Source organism: Anoplolepis gracilipes, unplaced genomic scaffold, assembly GCF_047496725.1.
Source record: "Anoplolepis gracilipes unplaced genomic scaffold, ASM4749672v1 Contig21, whole genome shotgun sequence".
NCBI classification, from domain to species: domain Eukaryota; kingdom Metazoa; phylum Arthropoda; class Insecta; order Hymenoptera; family Formicidae; genus Anoplolepis; species Anoplolepis gracilipes.
In genome coordinates, this window is record NW_027328671.1 from 364599 (window position 1) to 384915 (window position 20317).

The 20317-nt window shown below is 30.9% G+C and overlaps 1 protein-coding gene across 2 annotated transcripts; it reads left to right on the top strand.

Moving 5' to 3' along the window:
* The first annotated feature begins 718 nt into the window (after nt 1-718).
* LOC140675824 (lysine-specific demethylase 5A-like) lies at nt 719-19231 on the top strand. 2 transcript variants are annotated; one of them, XM_072910431.1, is made up of 18 exons: nt 719-1274; nt 6110-6326; nt 6403-6563; nt 6715-7083; nt 7183-7461; nt 7664-8156; nt 8411-8538; nt 8758-8952; nt 11419-11873; nt 11948-12209; nt 12281-13109; nt 13197-13408; nt 13511-13735; nt 13875-13959; nt 14063-14472; nt 15775-15901; nt 16219-16361; nt 17560-19231. In XM_072910431.1, the coding sequence occupies exons 1-18, from the start codon at nt 1065-1067 to the stop codon at nt 17605-17607; spliced, it is 4848 nt and encodes a 1615-aa protein (XP_072766532.1). In that variant the 5' UTR covers nt 719-1064; the 3' UTR covers nt 17608-19231. The 2 variants fall into 2 exon arrangements, with proteins under 2 accessions (XP_072766532.1, XP_072766533.1); XM_072910432.1 differs by having other exon boundaries at nt 720-1274; nt 17489-19231.
* Nucleotides 19232-20317: the final 1086 nt, after the last annotated feature.

Genomic DNA, 20317 nt, shown 5'->3' on the forward strand with positions numbered 1-20317 from the left:
ATATATAAATATATTAATATATAAATATATTATTTATTCAATTTAATAATTTATTTCATATTCGTATAAACAGAGAAATTTAATATAATTGCTTACCAAAATTTTCATGTATTATTCATATTTTCATATATTATTCATATTAAAGTCACTAGATTACATCTAGTGACTTTAATTCACATCAGAGGTTCACGTTGGCAATAAAGAATTAAACCAGTAAAGTCTAGTAACTAGTACGAAAAGTTTAGTAACTAGTACGGAAAAATGGGACGTGATGTATTTTTTCGTCCGAGATTTTGATTCGAGTTTTGCATCCAAGTTCAGTAGCTTAGTTTACACCGAGCACTTGATACCCGTACTAAGTACTATACTAGCCAATCATGGCCAGTCTTCTAAAGAATGGAATGGCTCTGATTGGCCAGTAGTATTTAGTACGCGTATCAAAGTATGTCGGTGTAAACAAGGCCAGTGTTCCAAGTTTTAGTACTCGGACCAAGTTCTCGGATCGTGGACACAAGCCTTAAGACAGTGGTTTTAACTTTTACTCGAGACTATTGGTGCGCTCGAGGAGTCGCTATTAGCACGAAAAGTGTCATTCTATCTTTATTATTTACCGAAAGTTGAACAAGGATAGAGCACGCTAATAGCGTCCTCTCAAATGCAGCCCATGTATACTTGAGGTGGGGGAAGCAAGCGAAACACGGACACGGAATAATCAGTTACGTGTTACGTGCAGTTGCAGCGAGTTGTACGAGAAGTTAGTGTGTCACGTTGATGTTATGTCCGCGTGATTCGCATCCGTCGCGCGTCGTTAATTGTCAAAAGCACCAGTGAATATACGCACGTCGGGAAACATGGTCGGTCCAGGAACGGGTCGCGGGTTACGTGACTCACACGGTTAATCTGAATTGAGTAGCATAACGTCCTAGCGTGGGCACCTCGCTCTCTCGAATTTAAAGTGCGTGTATGCGTACGTACGTACGTACGTGCGTGCCAGCCGATCAATCAGCGAGCGTCGGAAGTAGCCGCCGATCGGCGGTGCCACCACTGCCGATCCCCAGCGGGTCATGGGATCGAGGAGCAACTGCGGGAATCAACGTTGCGTCCAAGACAACATGGCTTGCGACCGCACCGAGAGCGACTTCGAGTTCACGGTGCCACCAGAGGCGCCGGTATTCGAACCCACCAACGAGGAGTTTCACGATCCTCTGGCTTACATCGCGAAAATACGGCCGATCGCCGAGAAGTCTGGCATCTGCAAGATCAAACCGCCGCCCGTGAGTACCCAGGACGTCGAGCGGACGGTCCGGACGTTTATGGCTCTTATTACTTCCTGCATGCGTCGCGTCATGAGCTTGTCTTCTTTTCATCATTATTATCATCATCGTCGTCATCTTTGTTCAACTTTTAATGAGCAACAAAGATAGAATGACACTGTTAGCGCTAATAGCGTCTCTTCGAACGCGCTCGAAGGATGTTAAAATTGAAAAATGATGATCATTATTTTTCTTCCGAAAGGAAGTAACGCACGTTCGAATATGATAAGCATGTGATTTTTTTTTTCTATAGAATAAGTAAAAAAATTATTAATGATAAAAACGATGGGGATCAGAAAAAAAGAAGGAACAAGGACCTGATCTCCCTCGGATCGAGGCGTTTCGACGCACACGCCATTTGAATGTACGCACAATCGCGTACTCGCGCACGCTGTTTTTCCACGGCGTCTCTCCATATTTCCCTTGCCTGTGAAATACGTATGTAATATGTAATATGTAACTGTACGTGTCGCACGTTGCGACATTGCATTCGGGATGCGAGCCAAAAACCGAAAAGAACATGAGAAAAACAAATTCATGCCACCGTCGAAAACCGTTAAAATATGAGAAACAAAATGGAAAGAATTTTTACTTTGATATATTAATTTATTTCTTGGGTTTTTCGCGGCTTTAAAAAGGAATTTTACAAACATTTTACAGTGGTTACAGTGTAGTAATATTGTGCATATAAAATATAAGGTTTATATAACAATCGTTTTTAGCCTAATTAATAAAAGAATTTTACTATATTTCTTTTTCTCTCTCTCTCTCTCTTTCGTTTGACTAGTGTCACGACTATATTAATGGAGGTGTTAAGTGACTTTTCGTAAATGCAGTAGACGATTGACAGTGGCAATATTAATAAAAGGCAATACGAATATATGAAATTAAATAAAGTCTAGCAACTAATTATTACTGTTTGTCGACGTTTAATAACGAAACGACAACGCCATATGATAAAATGGCCGTGACAATAGGACCTGACGACGTGACGTCGAGAAAATACCTGGTAATGAGAAAAATCGGAGAAAAAAAGGAAACGTAATTAGAAAATTTTATCGACGAAAAATGTGCTTTTTCCGGGTCACTCTGGACTTCCCTTCGACTTTCTCTCCTCGTTCGTTCTTCGGGAAAATTATTTCGTGTAACCGGACTTGAAAATATAAAGTCTCGATTTGCGCGTATTTATTCTTGCGAGAGAGAATCTCTCCGCGTGACATAATTTTTTTTCCGCTCTATCGTTACCTTTCACTCCGTCACCTCTCGATCGTAACACAGGATTTTGGATCTTTCGTTGGCGAATTTTTTTTTTTTTTTTTTTTTTTTGCGATTTTTCCATCCGAGCGGAGGCAGTGTCCTTTATGAAGACGGTCTTATGATTCGCTCTCACACGTCGTTGATTTACGCCACCATTAGAAACGATTTGCGCCACCATCTTGTTTCCGCGTATGTAGAAGAAAAATTCGGACCGGAAATCAAACTTTTCCTTTTTACGACTTTAAGAAGGAATTGGATAAATCAGTTACGTACAAAGTCAATAAGTTTAATAATACATTTTGAAATTCATGAATTTGACATTGCGCGCAAAACACTTTTAAAATATAATAAAATAAAGTAAAATAAATAATTTATGAATTACAAATTTGCAGAACATAATTTTAATCTCAAAATCGTGAATATTATTTTATATCGAACTACTTTTTTTTTTATAAGGAGTGTATAAAGTTGTATAATGATTGTACATAAAAAGTCATCAACATAAAATTTTAATTCTACAGAGTAAATTTTTATACTTTAATTCGCAAATTAATTAATAATTTTATGTTTTAAAAGACTAGAAGTACTTATTAGCGCAATGTTAGATTATTAGATTTATTAATTTTAATGTAGTTGATCCAGTTCTTTCTTAAGTGTAGGCGACAAGAATATTTGGACAAATCCGCGAAGGGCATAGCTCGCGTAATCGATACTGAGAGACCGAATATATGCAAATATATTGCCAATGTAGATATGTAATTTACAAACTCGGTAAAATATAATGAGAATACTATTTTGAAAAGAATATTTAAATGCTTACATAATGGCAGCTTAATTATGCGTATAGTCTTTGTGTATTTATCAATATATATCTAAAATATATATTCAAAATTTTATTTATTTTTTTTTATAAATATTTGTTTTCTAAATAAATAAATCTCCTCACTTTGATTATACTACATTTTTGTTTGTTTACAAAATTCGCATTATATATTTTCGTGTATATATATATATATTTACACACACACACACACACACACACACACACGACTTTTGATTATTTGTTTCGCAATTTTTGAACGATTCTGTTATTAAGAGTGTAATAGTAAATGTGTATAAGTGACACATACACGTAATAGTAATCATTAATAATTGAGATATCGCAGAAAGATCGCATACGTATTTCTCGAAAAAAAATAGATTATCACACACGCACATAGGATTGCATGTGATTATAAATTGTCATTCTTTCGTTGCCACTCTCTCGGACAAGTGCCAAAAGCAGTATCAAAGCGCCACAATCTCTCAAGTGATTATTGATTTTTATTTACGTCGTAACTAATCAATAGTTAATAATTAAGTATTCAGCTGCATACGGTTGTTTATTTTCTTTGCCCAACGAAGTTTTTAAAATTTACTCTAGTATGTATTTTTTTTTGCTCTTATGCAATCAATTTATGAGTAATACTAGGTAATTTAATTACGATATTATTACGTTTTTATCTAATCGTTATTGTGTGATATTGAAGAAAGATTTAAAATTGTTTTGTTTATCTATTCCAAGATACATGCATCAGTAAGTGTAATGTAATAATGTTTAGTGTGATGTTTGAAGACGTTAATGCGCAGTGTTACTTATTCTTCGAGTAATTTTTATTATTATATTGATAGAAAAGCTAAATAAATTTAAAATCCTGTATTTTATAAAATATAATTTTTTTTCGTGTGAGATATTTCAGTACTTATTTTAAAGATTATTAAAATTTTTTTTTTAATTTGCGATATGTCAATATATTCGAAAATCTTAAAAAAATTATATTTTGAAATTAATTTTATTTTAAAATGAAAGATCAGTATACTTTGTGAGAATAAAATTTATTTGGAGAAGCAATAATCTTTGTTTTAAAATTATTCAAATATCATGAAATTGAAATAGAAATATAAATTTACAATAATAAAGCTTGCCGACATGTTGAATTATCGAATATTTTCCATTGTTGAATTATCAAAAATATTCCATCAGTTTACATTTCTCGAATATATACATAACAATAAACTCGGCATTATTTGTGGCTTCATGTCAGAAATTAGGTATTACCGAGTCGATCGCATTCCACATCTTGTACATTGTGATTGCTAGAATCTGATGTAATATCATTCGTGTTATCTATTTAATTTTAATACAGACATTCCGTACATATATTATTAAATATAGTTCTGAATCGCGCTATATAAATATCTAGATGATGTTCAATTTGGAAAAATGTTTAACTTTATATAGAAAAAGAGGTATAAATATATAGTGGAATAAATACATAGAACCATAATGTTTTAACATATAAATTTTTAGATATTAATATTCTTGTATATACATACATATATAGTTATGTGAAATGGATCATTTATTTTAGATTATTTATTTATATTTATCGTATATTTTTTATTATATATATATATGTATATATATATATATATATATATATATATATATAAAATTTTGTCATTTTTTTATCATGTTATCATGTTATCGCTCATGTTACGATAAAAGTCTAAATTTCCTTATTAGTTTGATAATATTTAAATTTTCTATTATTTAGAAATTTTATTATTTGGAATAATTTAAATAAAAACACGCTAAAATTGGAAAATGTGTATACGGATACATTAATAATACATATATAAATTAATTTATTCCATTACTATTCAGAATTCTCTTATTTAATTAGAATATGATATGATTTAATTTATTTAGTTAAGCGATATTGATTAGTTGAATTTACTAGTTTCTTTACAGAAAAAGTACAGTTTATAAATTAAATATAAACTTTACGATTAAATAAGAATTGTAAAGTTAAATGAAAATTGTAAAGATTTATTAATTAACGTTCTATATTGCCAGATAAAATAACGTATATACTTCATTTTTTATATTTGTTATTCAATTATATAATATGTATATTATCACAAAAGAAAACTTTCGAAGCGTTATCGATCATCTCCTTTCATTGTTTCATCACATAATTCTTATAGACGGTTTATATATAGGTGATGTATATATTTAGAAACATGATTCGATTGTACCTTATTTCGCGAGCATATATTATGCACTATCGATTAATAATACTTATAAATATATATTCCAAAGAGATATAATCCTGATTTTACTGCATGTCATAAAAGCTGAAGCAAGTCATAGAAGCTTAAAAGCTTTAAAGTAGCATAAACTATAAAATAATAATTAATTTAATTACTATTTTGTAACAAAGAAATAAAATAATAATAGTAACGTATATGTCTCATCTTATATATATATATAACTTAAGGATTTTCTATTTTTAATATAGGATTTTTTATATTAATAAAACCTAAGTATATATGATTTTAAAATCGATATGAAGTATATTTGTTAAGCAATTTTCAAATTAAAATATTTTTAATCTTCATGAAATAAAAATAATTTGCCTGGAATAAATTTAGTTAAGTTTTGTTTATTAAGTTTTTATGAGAGAAATATTTATAAGATCTATGGTTTGTTGCAGAATTGGCAGCCACCATTTGCCGTGGACGTGGACAAATTTAAATTTGTTCCGAGAATACAAAGATTAAATGAATTAGAAGCTAAAACCAGGATAAAGCTTAATTTCTTAGATCAAATTGCAAAATTCTGGGAACTTCAAGGTTCCTCCTTGAAGATTCCGCTTGTGGAACGTAAAGCACTGGACTTATATTCCTTACATAAAATAGTCACAGATGAAGGTCAGTTTTACTCTTATATATGTTTTATTTATTTATATGTTTACATTTTCACGGTTTTAATCCTTATATGTTGCAGGAGGCATAGATACTGTAACAAGAGAAAGAAGATGGGCAAAAATTGCTAACAAACTAGGTTACCCATCCGGACGAAGCGTAGGCAGCATATTGAAGAATCACTATGAGAGAATTTTATATCCGTTTGATGTCTTTAAACAAGGAAAGGCATTGTCAGATATTGTAAGTAAAAAAAAAAAATCGTAATATCAATTATTTGCAATTTAATAATAATATTAATAATTTACTTTAATGATAGTAATTATTATATATTTATATAATTACTTGTAACCAATTTTTTAGTTTAATATAAAAGAGTTTTTGTTTTATATAGAAAATCGAACCAGAATCGGACGTGAATGAGAAGAGGGATCGCGATTATAAGCCTCACGGTATAATATCTCGTCAGCAAATTAAACCGCCGAACGAGAAATTCTCGCGGCGATCCAAACGATATTCCGGCCAGGAAGAGAAACAGGATGTATCAATTAAACAGGAGGACTGTAAGGAGGAATGCGACTCGGACAACGAGTGCAAGGATAAAATTAAAAGTAGGCATTTCAGTTTTGACACGGACAAAAGCAAGGAGCTTAAAAAATTACAATTTTACGGACCAGGCCCGAAAATGGCTGGTTTTAATACCAAAGAGGGAAAGAAATCTAACAAAACACGCGGCTTGAAACTCGTTTACGATTTCGATCCTGTAAGTATGATTTTGGCAATCTATCGTGCATTTTTCTAATTAAAAAATTAGATCAAGTAACTTAATTATGTATTAATTCTCCCTTTATCTTTTATTCAGTTGGCAAAATACATTTGTCACAATTGCGGAAGAGGTGACAATGAAGAGAACATGCTATTGTGCGACGGTTGCGACGACAGCTATCACACTTTTTGCCTTATGCCACCATTGACAGAAATACCAAAAGGTGATTGGCGATGTCCTAAATGCGTTGCCGAAGAAGTTTCCAAGCCTATGGAGGCGTTCGGCTTTGAACAAGCTCAGAGGGAATACACGTTGCAGCAATTCGGAGAAATGGCCGATCAATTTAAAAGCGACTATTTTAATATGCCTGTTCATGTAAGTTCTTTTGTTCAGACAATTACAAAATACATATATTTTAAAATACAGTTTACAGTTAAATAAATTAACACACATATGTGTATATATGTATATATTTATTTATTATTTATTTATGTATTAATTTTTTATTTTATATATTTTATTATTATTTTGTATTTAGCTTTTATTTATTGTATATTTAATAAATTTTTGTTTGCAGATGGTTCCAACATCACTGGTGGAGAAGGAATTCTGGCGAATAGTCTCGTCTATCGACGAGGACGTTACCGTGGAATACGGTGCTGATTTGCATACGATGGATCACGGATCCGGATTTCCGACGAAGACCAGCGTCAATTTGTTCACTTGCGATCAGGAGTATGCCGAATCTTCATGGAATTTAAATAATCTGCCAGTCTTGCGAGGCAGTATCTTGGGTCATATTAACGCCGATATCAGCGGCATGAAAGTACCCTGGATGTATGTCGGTATGTGCTTTGCTACATTCTGTTGGCACAACGAAGACCATTGGAGCTACTCTATTAATTATCTACATTGGGGCGAACCAAAGACATGGTATGGTGTGCCTGGCTCTCAGGCAGAGCGCTTTGAACATTCCATGAAGTCTGCTGCGCCAGAACTGTTTCACAGTCAGCCCGATTTATTGCATCAACTTGTCACCATCATGAATCCGAACATATTAACGAACGAAGGTACGTCATTGTTCATTAAACTTAAAGTTAAACAAGAAAATTAATTTAATTATACATTAGAAGAAGAAATAAGATTTCAAAAAATGTTTTTTTTTTCTCGTTAAAAAAAGAAAAATTGTGAGTAAATTTGGCTAAAAATTTGTCCCTTATATAAATTGTTTATATTTTACATTTAAATAATTCTCGATCAAAGGACATTATTTTGTTTCTTTTCTAAATATATGTATCAAAATAATCTTATGATTATTTAACAGGAGTTCCAGTATTTAGAACAGACCAACATGCAGGCGAATTTGTTGTGACATTTCCGAGAGCGTATCACGCAGGTTTTAATCAGGGTTACAATTTCGCTGAAGCCGTCAATTTCGCACCTGCTGATTGGGTATGTAAATAGATGCACGACCAAGTTTGCTTTTATAAGCCTTATTGAATAAAGAATGCAGTTACTATTATATTCAAGAATTTAAATTAATTTAAGTATAAATAATACATTATACTTATTGTTAGATATTCTATTTAAATTATACAAATTATATGTTCTATTTAAATTATACAAATTATATATTCTATTTAAATTATACTAAATTGTTTTTCATTTTAGCTTAAGGTTGGACGAGATTGTATCACGCATTATTCGAATTTGAGGAGATTTTGTGTATTTTCTCATGATGAGTTAGTTTGCAAAATGTCACTGGATCCAGATTTGTTAGATATTGGTGTCGCAACTGCTACATATTACGATATGCTACAAATGGTGGAAGATGAGAAAAAATTACGAAAAAACTTGTTGGAATGGGTAAGTTTGTACATATATCTATATTATCAATATTTTTTTCTAAGTAATATTTAAAATATACATAAGCACTTATTAGTATTGTAAATTTCTAATGATAACTGACAAAACTTTGACATTCCACATGAAAATTCTTTTAATAAGAATTTAATAAGATTTTATTAAATAATTTTTAATACTTTATTATTAATATAATAGTTTTTAAATATTTTGGTCTTTTTATATCAATCAGCACAACAATTTAGTTTTGATTTTTTATTCTTTGATTTCTAATTGAATAAATGTAATTTACTTATTTATTTATATTTATGTATTTGTAGTTATTAACATATATTATTTACATTATTGTGTGTGTGTATTATTTACTTATATTATTAATATATTATTATTGTTATATATTTATAAATTTAATATACATACGCACGCACACACACACACACGCGCGCGCACACACACACTCACACACACACACACACACACACACACACACACACACACACACACACACACACGCGCGCACGCACGCACGCACGCACGCACGCACGCACGCACGCACACGCACACACACACATATATGTTTATTGAACATATACAGTATTCAATATTTTATGTATTTTTAAAGACCATTGCACATAAAAAAGTTTTAATCATAATACTAATAACTATAAGATTGTAAGCAAATCAAGCAATCACAATCAAATATTTCTACTATGTTAATTATTTGATTTTTTGTATGTAAGAATCAATAGGTTTGTTCTTTCTAGTGAAATTTGCTGCACTTTTTGTTTTTTTTCTTCTCTTTCTTTTCAATTTCAAAATATATAAATTGAGAATATATAAACACTCAGTTATTTTTTTAAATAATGGAGTTATAAAAAAATGTTTTATTGGAACAACAATTATTTTTTAAAAGATCTATATTAATGATTTAACATTTTTCAATTATTTTTTAAATTATATTTTAAATATATTAGTTTTTAAATATTTTTAAATGGAATAGTATATCTATTTTATTACAATTTTTTTCAAGTATTTTCTAGGTATTTTATAACTGTTCTTCAGATATTATTACTTGTATTGTTTTTAGATATGAGTAAAAAAACAAAATTCTATTATTAAAAAACAAACTATTACATTATTATTTAAACTTATATTAAAAAAAAAATAATTATTAGCTATTATTATTAATTACATATTATTTAGAAAAATAACTGACAAGTGTTTATAAACCGAACACACTTGGTGCATTCGAGGAAACGCTATTCGCGCTAAAATGTCGTTCTATCTTTATTATTTACTGAAAGTTAAACAAGGACAGAACACGCTAATAGCGTCTCTTCGAACGCACCTATTGCATATCTCCATTTCATTTTACTCGATTTCAGTAGCTATACAAGAACAAACCTAATGGTATGCGGTCTTATTTTCAATGCAGAAGAGATTCCACATGTGAACACTGGCAATATATTTGCCGCGAAAGGTCAACATATTCAGGCCAAGTAGTACATACAGACCGCGCGCTCACGTATAACGTATACACATGTACACGTGGCCTGCGCGCGCGAGCGGTAAATCCGTATATATATACGCGCGATATTGCGTTGTTTAGACGTGTTGGAGTCGGTACAAAACTGTCCACGTTTATATAAATCTAATTAATGCCGCCACGTATTTTCGATGGTCTCTCGATACTCTGTTATGTTTTTATCGTTAAAATAATAATCGTAGTTTGCGACCATTAGCCTTGACTGAAACCGATGCTCACTTGTCAAGCACGTCTCGGCGATCTCGGATTATTATGTAACTTACTGTACGTATAGAAGGTTATGTTTTCGAAGCCTTGTGCTCATGATGCTAAACACGCAGCTTGATTTTTCCTCGTTCCTTGCTTTTTCGTCTCGCGGAACTTCGTCGCTTATGTCAAGTTTTCTTTCCATGTGAAGTTTAGGAAATAGTGAGGGAAAAATTTCTTACAAGAGAACCTCGCGAATCTAGAAATTCTGACTTTAACGAAAGTTTGTACACATCTAGAGGGGATAAATTAATTTAAAAATTTTCAATTGTGACGAAAAAACATTTTTAAGGAGTGAAATCACTTCTCATGTAAATTAAAAAAAAAATAATTAAAAAAAGAATTTTTTTGAAAATTTTTGATTTTATTAATGTGATTAAATAGAGGTGATTTTACCATAAAACTTTTGTATAAAACATTTTTTGATATCTCTTCATTTTTGAGATGTATCGAGAAAAGTAAAAAACTTGCTTTATATATGAGGGATGATTTCACCCCTTAAAGACATTTTTCCATCGCAACTGGAAATTTCTAAATTCATCTATTTATCCCTTTTACATATATGCAAAGTTTCATTAAAATCAGAATTTCTGGGTTCGCGAGGTTTTTTTGTTAGTAACTTTGAATTTTTTTTCTAATTTTTTTCGAATTTATAACTTGTTTTTCTGTATTTACAGGGTGTAACAGAGGCGGAACGTGAGGCATTCGAGCTTCTACCAGATGACGAGAGACAGTGTGAAGCATGCAAGACTACCTGTTTTCTGAGTGCGGTTACATGCTCGTGCCACAACTCGCAATTAGTTTGCTTAAGACACTTCGCTGATCTGTGTACCTGTCCACCGGAGAAACATACGCTACGTTATCGGTATACATTGGACGAATTACCGATCATGCTGCAGAAATTAAAACTAAAAGCCGAGTCGTTCGACTCGTGGGTGACTAAAGTGAAGGAGGCGATGGATCCCAAGAATGACAAAATTGAACTGAGTGAACTGAAGGAGCTTCTCAACGAGGCTGAGAACAAGAAATTCCCTGAGAGTGAATTACTCACAGCTTTAACCACCGCTGTGCAAGATGCTGAGAAGTGTGCGAGTGTCGCGCAACAGTTGTTGAACAATAAACAGCGTACAAGGTTAATAAAATGAAAATTTTATGATATAAGGATTTGTGCAATTTTTATTTATTTTTATACTGTTATTATTCTAGGACTAGGCAATCAGTTGATACTAAATATAAACTCACTGTAGAAGAATTAACACTTTTCTATAAGGAAATAACCAATCTGTGCTGCGAACTTAAAGAATCGGATGGCGTGAAGTTTATACTCGACCAAGTATTGCAGTTTCAAAAAGATGCAGAAGAATTAGAGTCCAAAGATGAAGACTGTGATGTTGAGAAATTGAAGAAGTGCATCGATTTTGGAGATTCCATCTGCATTGATCTGCCTCAACTTGTACTATTGAAACAAGTATGTAATAATAGAAATATATTAATTCTCTAAGAGAGGGATTAGACATAATACATTTTTTTATTTTACAGAAATTAGCACAGATACAGTGGCTAGATGAAGTAAAATCTCTCCAAGACGATCCCAAATCTGTCAGTCGTGAAGAGGTAGTGAAGCTAATCGAGAAAGGCATGACAATACCACCTCACTTCAGTATCGAAAGTACATTGTCGGAATTGCATGCGTTAACGAAAGCGATTGATAAATGGGAAGAGAAGGCGAAGGTATTTCTTAACACGAAAAATAGACGAACCATTACTAGCGTGGAGGAATTTATTCGCGAAGCGGACGAAGTTGAGGCATACTTGCCGAGCTTAGATAGTCTTCAGGATTCTCTGAACAAGGCGAAGAATTGGACAAAGCTCGTAGATGACATACAAACGAAAGAAAACTTTCCTTATTATGACACTCTGGACGATTTAATAAGGAAAGGTAGAAATATCTCGTTGCATCTGGACGCTCTTCCGACGCTGGAGTCTACGCTCTCGCAGGCAAAAACGTGGAAGGAGAGGACTGCGAGAACATTCCTGAGAAAGAATTCTCACTACACATTAATGGAAGCTTTATCTCCGCGAATCGGCGTTGGTGTACAGGCGATGAAGACTAAAAAGCATAAGGGCGAGGACTCCGTAGGTGCTGTTTATGTCTGTGATACAAAATTGGATGACTCTAGTGATTCGGCAAATGTGGTTGCTGCCTTTAAGCTAGCGGAGCAGCGCGAAATGGAGGCGATGAGAAGCCTAAGGGAGAGAAATCTGATGAAGATGAAAGCCGATGTGGAAGATACCAAATACTGCGTCTGTCGGCGACCAAGATTCGGCATTATGCTTCAGTGTGAACTTTGCAAGGATTGGTTTCACAGTAAGTATGACAGTATATCGTATAAGAAAAAAATTAATTTGATCGCTGTTATTATCAATTTATTAATTATCAATTTTTATTTTGCAGCAAATTGCGTGCCGTTACCTAAGACATCGTACAACAAGGGTAAACCACCAGGTCCGAGGGACATAAAGTTCTTGTGTCCGTGTTGTCTACGTTCACGACGACCTCGCCTGGAGACGATACTAGCCCTCTTAGTGAGTCTCCAGAAAATTCCGATTCGGTTGCCGGAGGGTGAAGCGTTGCAATGCTTGACCGAACGTGCGATGAATTGGCAGGTAAAGTCTATTCATCAAACACGCTCCTTAATATCGTTTAAGTAAATTACATCTTTATAGTATTGAAATTTTAATTATATATATATATATATATATACATAGGATCGAGCGAGACAAGCATTAGCTAATGAAGAGATCTCGTCGATACTGGCGAAACTTTCTGTGATGTCGCAAAAATTAGTTGAAGCGGCGGCGAGGGAGAAGACGGAGAAGATAATCAGCAGCGAGTTGAAGAAAGCAGCGAATAATCCCGAACTGCATCAAAGAGTGCAGGCCATCGCGCCTCTCAGTGGAGTGCATTCAGATGATAGCGCACTTAGTACTGCTGTGAGTATCAATTGCTATTTGTAAATTTATATCTGCAGCTTTTATATTATGAATAATATAATTATTTTATGAACAACATTGTGATTTACGTGAATAAAATATAAAATATATTTTTTAAACTATATTTCTAATATTATAGGATGATGATGATGATGATGTCATTGCTATGGATGATGAACCAACGTGTAGTACTTTTAATAGCAGCGAACATGCGTATTCATACAGTAAGTTTCTGACAATATATCATATATTTAAAATATTAGGTCGGATAATAATTATAATGTATAATAAATTTAAAATATTATAATAAATTTTGTATTATTTCAGTCTCAAAAATCCGGCGAAAAGCTCAATCGGATGACAACAGTGGCGAATCGTTTGGCCTATTATCGTCAAACGCGAGATTACGTTTAGAAGAACTGATGATGGAGGGTGATTTGTTGGAAGTTGCCTTGGACGAGACGCAACATATCTGGCGCATCTTAAGTCACATCAATAATCATAACACCATGCGAAAATATAAGTCGTTCGAAGAAGTTCAAGTGAATGCCAATCAAGAGATGAAGGACATAAAAAAACGAGGAAGGAAAAGGAAGGAAGAATTCGAATTGTCAAAAAAAATTGGACGACAGAAAATTGAAGACAAAAATGTAGTCAAACGTAACAAAAGCAGTCCTATCATTAAGGAGAAGAGACAGAGCAGTTCACCGGTTCCCATGAAACGTGGACCTCGCAAGGTATTTGATTTTTCTAACTTCTTGTATTCTTGATAACAATGATATCACAAATTAAATCTTTTATATCAAATTTTTATTTTATTCACACACATAAGTTATTAACTCCTTGATTGGCAGCCAAAATTCAATAAAATGCACTCAAATCGCCCCAAAAAAATGACAGGGCGAATTTTTTCAATAATTTGTATATTTCAGTTTTTTTGGTCGCTGAAGCTAAATTTAAGGTCAAAATATAGAAGAAAAAAAATCTTTATCTGAATATTTCTATAATACTGACTTTTACATTTTGTAGCAATCTTAAATTTCAATTTAGCAACTTTAATTATCCCTATATACCACAGTTCGCACAAAAATTAAAAAAAATTTTTTTTACAATTTTTCAACATTTTAATTTATATAGTTTTTATACTATTTATACTATAGTTTTTTTTTATTAACAAATTATAAAAACTAAGTTCAAATTTGTAATCAGTGACCCAAAATACTTGATAAAAATCCTTAACAATAGTTATTACACTTAAAACTCAATACAACACGAAAATGATCTGGACGCACCGGTGCGTCCGTGCCACTTACAATACGGTTTTGTCTGGATGCACCAGTGCGTCCGTGCCACGTAAGGGGTTATTTGTAATGAATTGAAATATATACCCACAGAATGATAATTAATTCTCACCTACTAACAATAAGTACATAATAGAAGAGTTCTATCAGCACACATTCTTAGATAATACATATCCATTCAATATTTTAACAAAATATTGAATACAAATTTTTTATTTTAATTTATTCACATTTTTTATATTTAAATTATTTCTATTTTTTATTTTAATTTTTATAATGAGATAAAAAATAAAATGTTATGCAAGTGAAAAATGTTTATCTTACGAAAGCTGTTCCGTTTTTTCAGTATATTTTTAATTCCAACATTTTTTATTTAAATGGCCTTATGTTTTTCCTTTGTACGAGTGAAAAGTTATACCAAAAAATTTTTTAAATATTCTCTTTAGTTGAAAATTTCAACAAAAATACTTGGAAGATCAAGAGATTTTCAGGAAATTTTTTACAAAATTTTAGTAGTTATTTAATAATAATTTCTTTATTTAATTTTTTAATCTTTTTCATGTTGTCAACTTTATTATGCTCAAATTTCAGGACACCTGTATATATAATTTATTTATTTATTTATAGAAATATAATATTTTTTAAATCTGATTGTGAGACATTTTATGATTTATTATGACAATTGATACAATTTATGGATTTTCGAATATCAATGATCTAGTTACATATAAATTGCAGATGAAACGCAAGAGTGAAGGTGACGAAGGTCCTAAAAAGCGAGGTGGTAATCGCACGAAAAAAACCAAACAAGAGAGCTCAGATGAAGAAGACGATTGCGCGGCGGTTAATTGTTTGCGGCCTAGTGGTAAGAATGACATTATTATTTATATATTTGTAACGTAATTTTAATGACATTTTTAAGCATTACAAATATGCTCTAAACATAATAATTGTACATTGTCATATACTATATATAATCAATAATTAATTTACAATAAATATTGTTAATGTTATTATGTACATAAATTTGTTAGATTATGTATTAAATATTACATGATTTTTGTACATATAAATATATATGTATATTATATGAATATATATGCTTTAAAAATTTGGTATTTTTTAAATTTACATTTTTTTTCTTTCAATATTTTAAGATATATTATTTTATTTGTTATTTAGGTAAAGAAGTTGATTGGGTTCAGTGTGATGGTGGTTGCGAAGGCTGGTTCCACATGCATTGTGTTGGTTTGGACCGCACAGAAATTGCTGAAGAAGACGATTATATTTGTAGCAACTGTAAAGAAATCGATCAAAATGCATCGGTAAGAGTAAAAGTGTTTGGAGTAAAATAAAGTATATTTTGCTTTACTTTTTTTTATTAGATTATGTACAATGCACATTATCAAATTTTGATTATTATTACCACATATCTTATAATTCATTTTTTCATATTTTATTTTATACATCACACACACGAACAATGAGTCATTCAATAGGTCGTTTAAAAGTAACTGAACAAACATGCATCAAATGAAAAAAATTTTTAAATAAAAGTTGTATGGTTTTGAGAAGAAAAAAATGATGTGATTATTTTTTATCTTAATTGAACCTGGAGTTTTAAGATTATTTGAAGATCAATTTCAATGGAATTTTTTATTATATTTTCATATTCAGTGCATAAAAATTAAAACTTTCTTTCGATATTTTTCGTCAAGTTTTAGAGTCAAGATATTTCACTGACTAATCTTCACTTTTTGGATACTTATTTATTTATGAGTCTTTTCTATCCATATCAATGTTTTTTACAATTTTAATTTAAAAGATGTTCACTATCTTGGCCATCATTTCAGTACATTTTGTAATGCGATGAGAAAATGATCGTTTTATTCTAATCAATGATTTTCTATCAATGTTTTAAACAGTACTTATGATTCGTTGTTTTATACCTTTTGGTATAATTAGAGTGATTCTGTAAACTTTATCTTTGATGTAACAAATAAAAATCTGATAGAGTGTGGGGAACGAACTAATCACGATATAGATTCCTGTCACAGGTGATATTATAGTTGATTTATATTCTATTGATAATAAATAAGCCATTATTAAATACTTTTTTCGATGATAACTGCATAAGAAAAGAGGAACTAATGCTAAATGAGCACCCAAAAAGTAATAAAGTTGATCTTCAGATCATCAACACCATTCAAAGTAAAAAAAAGCACACTTTTTTTCCCTCTCGAAATCAAACAACTTGTATTAAAAAATTTTTTCATTCAATGCATATTTCTTCAAACAATATGTTACATGATTCATCCCATAAAAATATAATATTTATCTAAACGTTACATTTTTTGGCATATTTGACTTTTACATTTTTCTTACGTTCATTATTTTATTATTCACTTCATCATATAATTTCAGAGTGAAGTTTTCTTTTTTTTTCTTTTAGCATGGTAGTCGAGATCTGCGCTAGATCTGACTGAATCATTTGGTCTGGATGCACTTCTTTCCCTTTCTTAGCCCCAGGGATACCATGGCAGTACCACTGACACTGAAGCGGGCGTCTAGAAGAGCGACATTCCTCGTGTCTAGGATTCACTGGAGCCCACTTTATGTCGTCTGTTAGCTCTGCACGAGATTCCGGGGTGTTTGCGATAGTTTGTGACTCTCGATTCAAGAACTCGCGATACGAAATTAACGTTTATGATTGTCTCTTATCGTTATCTAAGGAACCAGTGACATTGTTCGAGGTCGTACATTATTCAATTACTACAGTTTTACGAACAGACGAACTTTAAAAAGTAAAAGTATTATAGCATAATCGAATTGCAACACACCTAACCGAACGTTATGATGAATGTTTCCTGTTTATTTTCGTTCATATTGTAATTATATATTATTTTTAGATACTAGTAGTACCTAGTCATTCATTCATTTGCATTTATACAGATATATAAAAAATTTTCGTTTACGTAAATGTATGAATAATGTTACACGATGTATGATAATGTTAGAAAATCGGTTTTTTTTGTGCTTCCATATTCTTTTTACGCACGTCCTCGAAATTCAATTGTACAGAAATGAGCGTCTGTTTTACTTTAATCCGCACGACTGTGAGAGTATTATTCGTCCATTCGTCGTTTTGTTTTTTTCTTTTTTTTAATTATTAAAAATTTGCGTATCTCGCGCTGACGAATCACGGATGAACCGTTGATGTACGTCTTAATAATTTTACAATATCGTAGAAAAATGCTTTTGTTTTATTGTTTTTATTGTTTTTCGTCACACTGTAAATAAAGCAGTTTCTACGCTAGAAAAATTTGCAATTACAGATTGTTTATAACAACGATAAATTAACTACACGATCCGTAGGTGTGTATTATCTTACCTTATTAATTGACATTGTGGATAAATTTGACTTTGAAAATAGGGATGTATCGCGAGTTGAAGTGACCCGGACAATGAGAACGTTTTCAGTATATTTTGATGAAACTTGAAATCAATCGGAAATACTGTCGCGTTTTGATGGAAAGGGATTCGGTCGATCTTTTGCATCGGCTTTCAAGTGTCCCTTGAGCGCACAAAGCGAGGATTTTATTTGCGCCGAGTATATTATGTACAGAATTAAAGTAAGAGATGTGTGTATTATGATTATATATATATATATATATAGGATGATCAAAATTGATCGGATGAATTTGCAATTTAAAGACAATTTTTGTCGTCAATTCTTAGCGAAAATGTCAAGGGGAATAATTTTCGAGCAATTGAAAAGAGAAGTTAAAAGATTAACAAAATTATTCAGTTAGAAGAGTGCTCTTTTCAGATGTAATTTAATAAAATTTTAATTTGAGGCTCGGTCATAAAAAAATATTACATGAAAAAAATGAAAAATTGCAAAAAATTTTAATATTTTTGCTAAGGAAAAATTGATTGCAAATTGTTCAGAGAATCTGTTAGTAAAAAAAGAATATCCGGAATTTTTGAATTACTATATATATATATTAGGATATATCAGAACGCATAGAATAAGCAAGCTATAGTTTGTATAAAATAAAAAGAAATGATTAACAAACAGATATATTAAATGTAGCATCTACTCTGCCTTCTCGAAATAATAATCTGTAGATGTTTCCTGTCGATTTTGCACCAGAGGCTAATACAACCGTTTTGCGTCTGCTCTTTCTCACAATTCTTTCATTATCTTTTCCCGTCAGTTTCGTTATTAAAAAAAAAACAAAAAAAAAAAAAAAAGGTTTACACAATTTTTCTTAATAATCTAATTAGCTAATAGTTGTACATTTATTTTATTATATTGCTTAACGTATTTTGAGAAAAAAATGATAAATATCCATGTAAATATTGTTCACACAACATTTATGTGCATAAATGCGGATATTATAAATGATCAGTTTTCCTATTTGTTTTTCCTATCACATCATTTATTAAATAAAAAAAAATTGGAAAATAATGAGATTTGAGTTTATTCATTCCTTCAATATTTTCAGGTAGCTAATCAAAATCAAGATACTGAATCATTGATAAGTCATTCAATAATTTTGAATTGATATCAAGTAATGTAATATAATAAAATTACTAATTTGTGTGTATCATATAGTATATAATTGTAGAGAATTATTTAAAAAATATTAATTACATTTCTTTTTACTAAAAGAGTCATTTTATAAAAAATTTTTAATAAATTAAAATTTTCATTAAAAAACCGTCATTATTTTATATTTTGTAGAAAATTTCATATCGCAGAATGTCTATTGGAAAAACATTTTTAGGGATTTCTTTTTTACGTAGAAAAATTATTTGAGATTTCTTATGGCATTTTATTGAAACTCAGGAAATTAAAAAAAAATTATGATAATTTTTTGCTTATATATATTGCAAAAGCAATTGATAATTCACTGATTAACTAAGTTGTAAATTATATGTGTTTCAAATATATATTATATTTATATGTATATATTTGAAGAATGAAAATGTTTTATGGAAATGAAAAATTCTCTTTTCTTTTCCTCTTCTCTCTTTTTCTCCCACACTCTCTCTTTCTCTCTCTTCCTTTTTTTTTTCTTTTATATTTTAAATATTTAGTGCATTTCAAATATTTAGTATAGAGGAAACTTTCTCTCAACAAATATAAATGTAATTTATAGATTAAATTTATAGATTCTTAAACTCTACTTTAAAAAACTTTTTTTGTATTGATCTTTCGATTAATTTTTATTTTTGTAAATTTTTGTATAAATTCTTATAAATTAGTAAGAAA

Excerpts from the sequence above, each read along its gene's own strand:
- LOC140675824 (XM_072910431.1), top strand. The coding sequence starts at position 1,065 with ATGGGATCGAGGAGCAACTGCGGGAATCAACGTTGCGTCCAAGACAAC. Across the intron at positions 12,210-12,280 it reads AACTTGTACTATTGAAACAA|AAATTAGCACAGATACAGTG; the intron begins GTATGTAATAAT and ends TTTATTTTACAG. Across the intron at positions 16,362-17,559 it reads AAATCGATCAAAATGCATCG|CCCCAGGGATACCATGGCAG; the intron begins GTAAGAGTAAAA and ends TCCCTTTCTTAG.